The sequence below is a fragment of the Sitophilus oryzae genome, unplaced genomic scaffold, assembly GCF_002938485.1.
Source record: "Sitophilus oryzae breed Bouriz unplaced genomic scaffold, Soryzae_2.0 scaffold_1393_pilon_pilon, whole genome shotgun sequence".
Taxonomy (NCBI): Eukaryota; Metazoa; Arthropoda; class Insecta; order Coleoptera; family Curculionidae; genus Sitophilus; species Sitophilus oryzae.
Window position 1 is genome coordinate 2,471,616 of NW_022146052.1, and position 14,023 is coordinate 2,485,638.

General features: G+C 30.7%; 1 protein-coding gene across 1 annotated transcript in view; it reads left to right on the top strand.

Moving 5' to 3' along the window:
• Window positions 1-10,524: 10,524 nt before the first annotated feature.
• LOC115875642 (enolase-like) overlaps window positions 10,525-14,023 on the top strand; it is a 68,928-nt gene continuing 65,429 nt past the window's right edge. The window contains exon 1 of the mRNA XM_030891154.1: window positions 10,525-10,781. Coding sequence (XP_030747014.1) covers window positions 10,550-10,781 — 232 coding nt within the window. The 5' untranslated portion in view covers window positions 10,525-10,549. The remainder of the gene's footprint in view (window positions 10,782-14,023) is intronic.

Sequence of the window (14,023 nt, forward strand, 5' to 3'; positions counted from 1 at the left end):
CTTTACTGGATAATTTTATCACCACAGTCTTAAATAAAAATGTAATGTTATTGTAGGCTATTATTAAATAAAAGTAAGTGCTTTAGGAACAAAGCCTATATTCCTAAATAAAAAGGAAGTTGTATGTTGACTGAATAAAGTTAAATATAACTGATTTTAAATTCTATAGCCACTTTTAAATTACCGCATAAAATATACTCAGAAAATGAGTTGGAAGTGCCTTAAAATATTTTAGTGAGGCAACAAGTAAAATGCCAGCTTAGAAAGGGGCACTATTGATCTAAAATACAGTGGCGTAACATCACACTAATCGCTTAGAAACTTGCAACTATTCAGATATATTTTTCTAACGTTTTCTTTTAATTTCTAGTTACAACATGACTAAAGAATTATTTACTCGATTGCATAATATCGTTGGCAATTGGTGTGATATTCTACTAATTAAAAAAAAACTTTACTCTTAATTTACACTGTTTAGATTTACAGAGTAATCAAAATGGTAGATTATTCTTGTATAATTATAGTGCCGTGCAATTGTCATGTCATTATAATGATTACAGAAATAAAGATGTCTAATATTGACATTAACGAACAAGAATTGCGCTGTTAGACACGGTTTTTTTATGTATTTGATAGGATCTTATTTCTTTTTAGGTCATCCTCCTATTCTTGTGCCCGGGTAAAATATCTTTTAAAATAATATTAATGAAAATTGACTACCGGTGATAATTCATAATCTTATTAAAGAATTATTATAGTTCTTGATATGTAAATAAAATCAGATAATGTTAAATCGATTAATTCAAATTTTCTAACTTTTTGTCGATTGGAAAATCAGTCACAAGTAACGACTAACCTAACTTTTAATCGATGACGATATATGGAGATTTTGTTTATATATAAACCGTTTATTAATTAAAATATATACAACTGTTAAATATATACAATTCAATTATATTGTTAATCTTTATCTTCATGGCAATTGTTGGTTGCGTCCTTCTTCATCTGCAACAGTTTGAAGACTTTATGACTCTCCCTGGGCAGGTGGTATCGAAGGCATTGTTCTTTTTTTTATAAATTGGTCTATGTCGTCTACATTTATACGCTCTTCTCAAATATCATGATTTTAATTTTTTTTTTAAATTTTTATAATTTAATTGTGTTAATTCTTTTGGTAACATGTTATATATTGTGGTAGTTTCTGTTGTTAGTTTTTGTGAAAGTTTTTTTTGAGTTCTCTTGGCTGTTCTGATGTCTGATTTTCTTCTAGTTTCGTAAGTGTGTATTTGTTTGTTAGTTTTTAGAGAAATATATGTTTTTATTAATTTATTTTTGATTTTGTGTAGAAGTAATATATTATGATATTTTATTAATTTTCTTATGTTTAATTCTTTTGTTTATTGGTACACTTCTTCTGTTGGTGTTAGTTTATCTAGGTTAAATAATATTTTTAGTATATTATTTTGTTGTCTTTGTAGCATGTTTAAGTTTTTTTTCTGTTGTATTACTCCACATATTAATTAAATATATATTCCTTGATGAAAATAATGCATGATATATTGGTTTCATCATATTTGGTGGTATTATGTTTTTAAGTTTCAGGAGTGTGACAATTGTTCTGGCGTTTTCTTTTTTTAAACTCTATTTATATGTGTGTTCCATTTTAAATTGTTATGGATTTTAATGCCGAGGTAATTGATTTCAGATATTTCTTTTATTTTTTGATCGTTTAGACTTATATTTAAGTCTTTTGTTTGCTTTTTTGTATTAAATCTTATAAATTCTGTTTTGGATTCATTTATAGTTAGTGAATTGTTGAAGCACCACATTTCAAATTTCTTCATTATTTAGGTTCACTTCTAAATTGTTGTAATCCTTGTCAGAATACATCATACATAAATCGTCCGCATACGCAAACATTCTACCAATTCAAATAAATCGTTAGTATATAGAATGTATAGTAATAGTGGCAAATTGCCGCCTTGTGGTAGGCCATATGGGGCTATACTACTATTGCTTTCTATGTTTCCGACTTTTGTTTTCTGGGGTCTGTTATTCAAATAACTTTTTACTAAGTTGATGTAATTACCAAATCCATATAAAATGAGTTTCTCCAAGAGCTTTTCTTTACTGACAGTATCGAATGCTTTTTTCATATCAAAAAATACTGTAACGATCATATGTTTCTTTTCTATGCATTTTTTTATGTTTTCAATCAAGTCATATACAGCTGAGCTCGTGCCTGAATTTTTCTGGAAAGCATATTGTGCTGCATTTATTATTTTATTTTGTGTTGCGTGTTCTGACATTCTATTATGTAAACATTTTTCTAGTATTTTGTTCAATGCTGATAATAAAGTAATTGGTCTGTAATTTTGTGTTTCGTTCTTTTTGCCTTTTTTGTATACAGGGATTATTGTGGATTGTTTCAGGTATTGTGGGTATATTTCTGAATTTAATATGTCATTTGTTACTTTTAGGAGTATTGGTATTAAAGTTTTCTTGTTTTCTTTCAGTATATTATTTGTTATTTTATCAAATCCTGGTGCTTTGTTTCGTTTTAGTTCATTAATAATTTGTTCCATTTCTTCTTCTTTTATTTGTTTAATGCAGCATTTGTCGTAAGTTTTCTTAGTAGTTGTTTTAGGTATTCCTTTGCTTTTTAATATTTGTTCTTTAGCTAACATTTGCCCTACTGTAGTAAAATAGTTATTTAATTCATTTGCTATAATTTTTGGATCAGTACTATTTATTCCATCATTTTTGGTAATTTCTTTAATAGTATTGACATTTTTATTGGGGTGTATTTGCTTATTAATGAATTCCCAAGTTTTTCTGCTGTCATTTTTATTTTCATTAAATTTTCTTCTGAAATATTGTTTTTTCGTCATTTTTATAAGGGCTAATGTATATTGTTTTTGTTCGATATATCATATTTTTAGAAGTTCGTTATTTGGGTGTTTTCGGTGTTTCTTATAAAGTTTATTCCTCTTTCTTATTTCTTTTATAATATTTTGAGTTATCCATGGACAATCGTCTTTTCTTTTTATTCTAATAATGTTTATATTTCGGTTTATAATTTTTTCTATAGTTTTTGACAGTTCTTCATAAGATTTAATTTTATCGGTCTTTAGTTCGGAGATCATTTTGTTTACTTTTTGAATATTTCGTTTTATTATTTCAAATTGTGTATATGTAGGTCCTTTGGTTATTTTTGATTCTAGTGTTACTTCAATTAAATTGTGATCAGATATATTAGAGGAGATAATGTTCATTTTAATGGAATTATCTTTAATATTTGTGATAACATGATCAAGTATGGGGTTGTTAGAATGTTCATTATAACGAGTGTATGCGCATGTTTTCTTTTTATTCAGGATTTTGTAGTTTCGTTCTCGATATATGTTGTAGTAGTTGTCAATCAGAGTATTTTTTTCCATTATATTTATATTGAAATCTCCCATGATGATATGACTTTTCTTCTTATTTACAATATTATTAATCAAAGTGTTTTCTAATTTCGTAAAATCAACATGAGGAGGCTTATATATAAGTGATTGTTATTTTTTCTTGTACTAGTTCGATTGTTATTATTTCTATTTTATTTATGATGCTGTTTATTTTTTCTTTATATTCTATTTAATGTTTAAGATATATTAGTATTCCACCTCCTCTCGTTTGGCGCGATCTAAATATTGCATTATAGCCATTAATGTTATATAGGTGTTCTTCTTCTGGTGATAACCATGTTTCTGTGAGTGCAATGATTTCCGGATAATTTTGTATTTTGGGAAAGGTTTCAATTTCTTCAAACTAATGCTTCTTACATTATGATGTTAATCATCTATGGCGGTCGTTGGTATGTTATTTTTTGTTTTTATTATTTTATATTTATTGGTCTAATTTTTCGATATCTGCCAACTGTTTGATTTTTATTTTGTCGCTTGTTTCTGTTTTCCTGATATATACGTTACCGTCTCGAATCCATGTATATCTGATTTTCTTCTCTTTCTTTAGCTGTCTAGTAGCGTAAAACATTTTCCCTGTTAAATTTGTTAGGTGTTCGTTTATGAATATATCGTTGTTCCTTCCTTTAATGTGACAGTCTCTTGTTTGTAATGATCCAACTTCTTTTCGTGCTTTCAAAATATTAATTTTTGATTGCTTGTTGTTTAGTGTGATTATGATTGGGTTGTTCTCGTTATTTGAATTTTTTCGGTAACAGTTTTGTATATTTGCAATGGTATTTGTGTCACAACTCATTTGTTGTAATATTTTCGTTACAACTTCTTTTGTATTTTCATTTTGACCTATTTTATCTACTGCACTAATAACTATATTGTTTTCTATTTTTTCTCTCCTGACTTTCAACAATTTTTCCAAGGGCTTCTAGTCTTTCTTTTAACATTTTGTTATCTTTATCTTGGGTTTTTAGCAGGGTTGGCATGATTTAAATTAAGTGATTTTTTTTAATTTTAATCATGTGATTTAAATAAAAAAATCAACTTTTTTAAAACTTTACAATAAATCGAAAAATAACTGTAAAAGTTATAAAAATGTGTCCTAGAAAACTATACAAAATATTTCTATAACATATATACCCTATATATCTATTCGTTAAATAAAATGTTACACTTGCTATTGTAACATTTAAATACGTTTAATAATTTGAAAAAAAAATTGTAAATGTTATAAAACTATATAAAAAATGATTTGTATACCACATATTATACCTACTACATATCTATTCATCAATTAAAATGTTGGACCGATTTTTGACGTAATTTCTTCAGCATCTTCAAAGCGTTGTCAGAAAATATGCTGTTTTATATCTTTTTATTTTACACTTTGACAATAGTTAATACTAATTTCATTCTCGACTTAAGACTATTTTCGAACAATAGTGTATTGTGTAAGGAATAAAAATTATACTTTTTTGACGAGGTTGTACGTTTGACGGACTAGTGTAAACAGGGAGGCATAAAAGTACATTTTACTCCGAGTAGAATATACTATATTTTTACAAATTAAACATTAACAAATAATTTTTAATCAATTCCAAACGTTGCAAGTAATATACAAAGTAATGCCTTGTAAGTAATCGAGTAATAATTTGTACACTCGTTGAAATTGACGCTTAATATCAGTTTAATAATATATTTTTTGTACTTTTTTGCTTAGGCGTAAAAGTGCTTTACTTTTATGTCTAGGCGTTGACATTACAAAAATAATACATTTGTGGCATTTCAAAAAAAATCCTTATGATCTGAAGCGAGCGACTTTTTTTGCAGAATATATTGGTGACCGATGGCTGGGAAAATGACATGCGTTCTCAGTATTGCGGGCACTCTGCCTATGAAGATTTAGCCATTTAGGATAGGAATTTAATTGGAATTAAGTCCTAATTATTTGGAAATCAGATTTAAATAATGTTTTCTATTAAAATCAAAAAAATCTGATTTAAATAAAAAAAACATGATTTTTTTCAGTTCTTTATTTTCGTTTTGCGTTTTATCAAATTTTGCTGAGAGGAATTCTAGACTTTTCTGCATTTCGTTCAGTTTTTGGTAAATAATTATATTTGAAATAGTTTCAGTGGCGTCCATTTTATCTTTATCAGGTACTTTTTTTGTGTTTTCCTTTCTTGTGGAGGTCCTGGCTCGGAGACTTTTTTCCCTAAGTTTCTTAATGGCTCTTGTAACCCTTCCATCGGAAACTTGAAATGTCTGTAGAAGAAACTTCTTGCACATTCTAACTGTGGTATTCGCTTTTTGTAAATAATATTTGCTTGAAGCTCCTTTATTGCCCCTGCTACCATCACCAGGGCGCCTTTGCTTAACACCCATTTGCTTTTAACACCCATTTGGTGAATCAAACCACATAGATATGCATTTTGCCTCGAGAAATCAGCCATGGCATAGACATTTTCGAACATCGATTTCCTTTAATCTTCTGTGACAGAGTCACTACATTTGCTTGCACAGCCACAGTCGGAATTTCGAAAAAAAAATGTTTTCTATCAAAACACTCTTCACATTTACGTACGCCTTACCAGTGTTACGTAGTCGTTTTGCAGTTTCTCTTTTGGATGGGTTTCTTTGACGTTTTCGAGATTTTTTCATTACACCCTGAGCTTCCACTGGCGGCGAATTTTCTCTCACAGCTGCAACAGGTGAATCTGCAGTGAAGACATCTGCAACAATAAAACGTGAAAGTTCTAACTACCTATAGCATAAAAAACAATATTCAAAACCAATACAGCTAAAATAAGACAACAATGAATACTATTACTTACTTACCTGATGCCTCAGATAAACTGTTATCGGATGTTTCGAAAGTCGGATCCTTGATACTATCATCGCTATCCTCACTCCACTCAGTAATACTCAATTCCCTGCATCCATTTGTCGACGCCATGGCATTCATAAACAAAGTAAACAACAGATTTACCCAAAATTATGTCTATTATTTTAATGACGTTCGTAATGAGCACGACGCCACATAACCTTACAACCGTCTTTGACATAAACTTTATAAACATAGTGGTGTAACTCTGACTTACACCATTATGATTCAGTATGTTTAGCACTTTGAATAAGAAGACTAAGGAAGGAGCATATCAAAAATCTTAGGTACACAGCGATGGGCCTCAAATATGGCCGACTTAAATTCCGGTTTATCAGTGTCGTTCTAATTTTATTTAAAAAATGTAAAACTATGATGTAGGGTAGACGTGGGGTAGACTCAATAATTTGTTGTTTTATTTTACGTTGTGAATAAATGTTGGTAGTTATTAAAATTGTTATAAAAATATATAATTCTAATAAAAATAGATAAGTTATAATAAGTATTTATTAACACAAACATCCGATACGCTACTGAAGCAGGTAAGTCAAATTAACGTATCTAAATTCTTTGGCATCTAATCTTTGACAAGTAATAAATAAAAGCTAAAATGCAAGAAAAATATATAATTTAGTTAATTTAAGTGAATTTCATAAATGATCGGTTTACTACACGTATGTATATTATATAGTCACTTACTAGCGAAAAGTTGTTCCATTATTTCACTCAATTTTTGCCGAGATCTACCGCACGCTACACAACCAATATTTTAGAGTCTTTTTCGATAAATCGCGATAGTGTCACTGTTAATTTAAGTTCTGCCACAATTTCCATCTAGATTTACTACCTTTATACAACTATCAGTAGTAGAATAAATAATAAATAACATAAAATAAGCTCCGTAAAGACTGACAAATCCACAAAATTTCAAATCAAATTCAAATGTGTCAAATGAATCGTCAAACAGAACTGTCAAGGATCCCACCCTAGAGTGCTTTTATGGTGCCTTTTCCGCCCACCATGCATGAATACATGGATAGCATTATGCTCCTTCCTTAGTCTTCTTATTCAAAGGTTTAGCTCTAGTCGTTTATACCACAAAACTGATGGCGCCATCTCGTAACATATGGTTGAAATATGACTTACTTCGCTATATTCCTAAGTGGAGTTTGTGTTTCTAAACCCTAATAGTGGTGTAACATAATTTTTAATTTTTTCTGGCTTGCACACTATATTACTCAGCCCCTCAATTGTTACTGACAAGAGAAGATACATCAAGAAGGTTTTTCATAATAGATCTAATATTTGCATGACCAATTTTAACTAAATCATTCCTACTCGCCATAATTTACAAATACAAAAAATAAACTAATAGATCAGTCACAGAATATTAATTCATTCGCCATAATCAATTTTACCTTGAATTTTTGAAATATAATTTATGTAAAGTGTACAATTTGAACTATTAGCGGTATTATCTACTTTTATCTGTTTATTAAAAATTTTTTGTTATAATTTATACAATTAATACATTTTGACTCCGTAGACTGACACATTTTAATATTATGGCTTTCTGAACAGTTAGAACAAACTAAATTATTTTACAATCTTTTTCATAATGACCATACTATATGTTTATGGCCGTTTGTTTCTTTGTGTACAAAAAGAACCGTTTTCTTGTGTACTGTTGAAAACCGCCGCGTTAAAGGATGGTCAAAGAAACTTTCGGTACATTGTTGCCAGATTGTAATAAAAGTATTGTATATTGGTAAAATAATATCGATTCGTTACTTAAAGGGCGCGTACAATTTTTGTAATTCACTAAATATTAAAATATGAAGGTTTCCAACTAAGACGTTATAATAATGGATTTTTGGGAAGCTTATTTCAACGACATTACCCGTAATCCGATATACTGATCATGCGCAGTGATAATAACGTTACCGCTTGACGGAGCTGGTCCGCAAATTACGGCAAGCATAATGTTTAATAGCGGGCGTATAGTGTTAAAAATCGACTCGCGCACATCATACCCACAGTTTATACCGTATAGGAATCAGTTATTTAACTATATTGGATATGGTAAAGCCAGATTTGATTTTTTATGCAAGCCTCGTATTTCGCGCATGCGCTTCATGGGCTGAAAATGTATGCCGCGATCATGTTTATCTCTCTTGGTTGTAACGTAATAGAAAAAGAGAAAACTACCGGACCGGAATTGTTATTAAAAGGAAAATATGAGGAAAGTGTTCCTATTGGTTGGATAGTATGGCTTCAAAATAATGTGGGGAGGTTAACAGTTTCGATCCGGTATTCGGTGTAGTTTTGTATATTTCTATTACTTTACAACTAAGAGAGATAAACATTATCGCCGCAAACATTTTCAGTCCATGAAGCGCATGCGCGAAATACGAGGCTTGCATGAAAAATCAAATCTGGATTCACCATATTCAACAGAGTTAAATAACTGATTCGTATACGGTATAAACTGTGTCATACCTATCAAAATAAGGCTGGATCGATTATTTTTTTATCACTGCGCATAAGTAGTATAACGGATTACCGGTAATGTGGTTGAAATAAGCCGTCCAAAAACTCTTTTAAGTTTCTGGTCGAAATTTGACAACGTCTGAAAATGAAACTCAATATTTCGATTCAAATTTCATCAAACATCTTTTAAGGTATAGCTTAAATAGCATTACAGAATCAAAAGATTCAGTTTCTGACGCCATTATGCAAATTTTCTCAATCAAACTAAAAACATAAAAACCAATTAACTAATAAGTGTTTCTTGCAAAAGGCGATTATTAATTTGATTATTAGAAAAGGTTTCATACCTTTTCTAATAGGTTTTAAAAAAAATATAGTTAAATTTTACGAATATTTAAAGAAAAAATATTTAAAATGATAAAAAAGAGAAAGCGCTTCAATTTTGTGCATTAAAATGTTTATATATTTTATCAGAAAAATTTGTTGCGCAGACTAATCTATAACTTGTAACCTATTTATTTTCTGTTTTAAGTTAGGTAGTAGGTATATTCATCATGGTGGTATATTATGTTTAATTGCCATCGGCCATTTATTTATTATTTTCTGACAAAGTCACAATAATTATCATTTTTAGGGGGAGTTTTCCAGTTTGTGTTTGAATTAACTTGTGTTGATTCTGTATTTTTCTGGGCAAGAGTTATTTCACTGTATATTTTCTGTAATATCTTAGTTGGTTCTCTTTGCTGAGAAATAATATTTGTTACTTTGTCTTTATGTTTATTTTCGTCTTTTAAACTCCTTAAATGTATGCATTCATTCTCCAAGTATCCTACTTTATATATGCCATTTGGGTAAGTAATTTATGAATGTCAAAAAGTGCATTTTTAGTTGTTCCTTTGGCTCTTCTTTACAATCGCAATTTTTTTCTAGAATATACATGTAAAGAATTTCCATAGAATTTAATACTTTTTCAATTAAGGCTTCGTTTTTAATTTCCTGTGGTTCATTTTTTTTTCTTATTTTTTGTTTTTCTATATTCCCTGGGCTTGAATCTGATCTTGTCCTCTTTGAATTTAGCACCAAGGGTTCATTTGCATCAATTTGCCTCTCCTGACTTGGAGGTGAACGTGTAATAGAGTTTCGGGGTTTGAAGACATCATTATCATAAAACTGTTCATTTCATTTTTCATTGCTACCCTGTATATCGATATAATCAGTCCTAAGTTGTGACCTTGTTTTTATTACATCATTTTTGCTTTTTATTCCATCATTTTGCCATTTGAGAATTAGACCCATTTTTATCAATTTGTTCGGAATTTATGGCTGTTTTTTTATTGATGTGATATCTTTATGCGGTTCCAATTGTTTGTATTTGCCCGCACTGCTTGCACTCATCTTGCACTCATCATTATTTATTTAGTTCAAATAAAAACACTTTACTACACTTTAAATCTTTTATAAACAAGTCGTATTCGTACGAAAGCTGAAACTTAATATAAAAACACAGATAAAAGCTAGAATTCTTAACTTTTTTTACTAACTATGGAGGAAGTTTGAACATTTAACCTCTTTCTTCTAATTCGCGTGTGCGCCACGGTATAGTATCTGGACTACATCGGTAATTTGTAGGTACCCATATAGTTATTAATAGGTTATACAAATTTTACCTAATCCATTGTTAACTAACAAGACATATGAATGACATAAGTCACGAATGCGCATACAAAATTTTCCCTGTGTGAAACTTCATTTAATATTATATCGCTCTAAAATGTCATGTCAGAATCCGGGAAAATGCGAGAATAAATTTCAAGGGGGACCGAAAACTATCAAGTCCATTTTTGCTCGAAGCATTTTCGATTCACGAGGTAATCCGACAGTAGAGGTCGATCTTATTACTGATCTGGGGTTATTTAGAGCTGCCGTACCATCAGGAGCTAGTACAGGTAAGCCATTCGATTGTGTCATTCTAGGCGAATAAATGCATTTGAATTAAGTCTATAAATAAGAAGACTCGCCCCTCTGAAGTTCATATGCGTAGGCGCGTTCTCACGTTCGCAAAGTTTTGTATTTACTGACAGTTATTTTGGTGTTTAAAATAAAATATTTGAAATAAATTATGCATACATGCAGTCTATTATATTGAATGGACGAGGAAAATAATTATTTACGACTAACTAGAAAAACTATTTAGGTATTTTACGACGAAAAGTATATTTCTGCATGCAAAATTCTTACCAAAAAAATCGATTTACTTTGAGATAAAAATGTAATGTGTGTATAAAATGTTCTTATACAAAATGCTCAAAGACTCAAACGTGCACTTATAAAATTGCATTTTTCTAATTGGTCTAGAGAGAGACTTTCAGAGATAATAATACATAAAAAAATGTTCAACAGTAATCTTTTATCAAAGCCACCTAATATTTTTTTCTGGTATTTTACCATTGAATGAGCTATAGGTTCAACATTTGGTTGTTTGTAAAAAAAATCATCCGTTTCATTAAAATATTCAAATTTTATGTTTTTGGACACTGTAGCTTTACTGCCATATTGTCTTTTTTTTTCAAAATATTTTAATTTGAAATCTTTAAATTTATTTTTACATAGTTCTCCCGTCCTGTTTATAATTTCGTTACTAATTTTCTGCCACACTCGATTATTCCTTACGATTGACGATTTAAACATAACTTCATTTTATTTATATACACCTATGAGTTTTAAAATTTCTGCCCGAGACCAATTTACTTTCTGCTGCTCAAACTTACTTTCCACTTGTTCTCCTGTGATGGTCTCTGGTAGGTTTGTAGAAGTGGATGGAAGAACAAGTTCTTATTGAATATAGCAGAGTTCCATCTGAAAAATTTAGCTATTATTATTATTATTTTTGTACTTTTGCTTAGGCGTGAAAGTGCTTTACTTTTATGCTTAGGCGTTAAAATGAGTTTTTTATATTGCCAATCTCGTCGCAAAAATTAATACTTTTTTTGACGTTTGAAAAAAATAGTATATTCTTTTATTATGAGTAAACACGTATATTTCTATGAAAAAAGCTCACAGATTTCGCAATTGCTGCAACCATCAGAAACATTGGAAATGATAACACCACATATAAAACATAATTAACGTTATGATTTTTTATACAGATACCTTGAAATTAAGTAAATATATTATATCTTTTAATCCTTAAATCATTTCTGAAATATATCAATACCTAAATAAATTATATATATAAATATCGTTTCATTATAGGGTATGTTAGGTTAAAATTATGCTAAAATATTTCACATCTGGCAACCAACGCATCCTTTTGGATTTAGATAGTACATGGATAGACAAGTCTAAAAAGCTCGGGACACATATTTTTCTGGCCCTCTAGCGGTCTTGATGACGTAATCAAAATGGCCGCCAAAATTTTTAGACACGCTTCTATATTTCCCGCTATAAGTCAATTTTACTTTTCGATATTAACAAATATTGTTAGTGATTATAAAAGAGGAGCAAACGCGCTTTTTAATGGTATATTTCACAAAATTATTTACGTTTATAATACCAAAAATATTTGTTACTTAAAAAAATGTTTTTTAATTTCATTTTTTCGTCAGATTTTTCTAAATAACTTGAAATTCGCTATATGTAGCTAAAAATGTGTTCTATACTTTTTTCTTCGCAAAAAAATACCTTTACAACGGTATATATATATCTTCTATTTTATCATAACCAGTTGCTAAAAATCGGCCAAAACAATGTAGCGTTGCACAGCTAGTCGTTAGGACAGCAATGTAATTTATAGATATCGAAAAGTAATACAGCGGTTTTGTACCTGCTAAAAAGCAAAAAATTTAATAACTAATTTTAGATAAATAAGTGAATAAAGTATACCTTTTTTCGGAAGACGAAACTTTTATTTCCGTTTTAAAATCGCACACATGAAGCACACTCAAGGTATAACTGTAAAGTAGCTTTCAAACATGCAGTTATATATAGTGACAGAAGTCATATCCAGAGTAGAGGATTTGCATTACCCGTTCACTTATGATTACCGATCACTATCCGAGCACTGTCCTTCACATACACAAAGTTTTGTACAGCGTATTCCCATTTTAACACATTTACAAGATGTACATCGCTTGCAGCAAGTACAGGAGGTAAGTTCTACACAGTGTTTTGAAACTTCTGGAATTGTTATCCACACAGGTCGGTATAATCCTTCCGAAGTTAGTAACCATCCCCGCTCGGTTGGTGAAGGTATCGTCTATTGTGCAACGAGACTGTTGCTCCAAATTTTGGCTTGGAATGTTGTTTGATATGTTCCACCTTCACCTTTTATAACATTATTATTGTGTTCATGAAGCCTGATCGTCAAATATTGCAGAAAAAGTTGTGGCAGTTTTGCTGCTCGTAAAGTTACCACTTGCAGAGTGCTTTCAAATTTTGGCAGCCATCGAGAATAATGGACTGCATCCAACGAAAATGTCCATGGACATAACTGAGCCAAAGTGTTGACGTACATTGGAAAGTTAGATGTACGAATACTCAGTACAAGTTGAAGGGATTCCAGTTCGATGACTGTGTTCCAATATTGGAACTGCGGACATTCAGATTGTAACGTTTTTAGTTCGTTACATGTCTTTTTTACATATGATATATGATGTCTGGCCTATCATCACCGGATTCCCTCTCGTTCAAGCCGGATAGTTTATTTGACGCGCAATTTTTACGTTCCCAGCTATAAGCCTAGTCAGTAGCTACGGCTGTAAGGATTTATGGTATCGCTCTGTGGGAGCGCGCGCTGTCAACATCGCTTCTGTCAATTCTCTGTGATCTAACTTCACTTTTGGTTAGACTGTTTGGCCTGTCAGACGCCATTAGTCCCAGTTTTTGAGAAATGGTGATTATTTAAATCTTGCTGTGTAATCTGAATCAGCTGCCATTTCGAAGCTACAGGGTAGAGTTACGGATGTCCCAACTTGTATTTGTATTTGGCTGGCACGTTGGCGTCCCTTTGCTTTTGTCCTCCAGAATGTCATTTGGAAGAAAGGACAGATTGTTTATTATTTATTGAGCCCTCGGGAGTATTTCGAGGGTCTTACGGACGGACTATTTACAAGGTACGGGCATTATCCAAGGTCCTAGTATTCCCTTGTGCCACTGTCTTATGGACGGATGTCCCATGGACAAGTGTCCC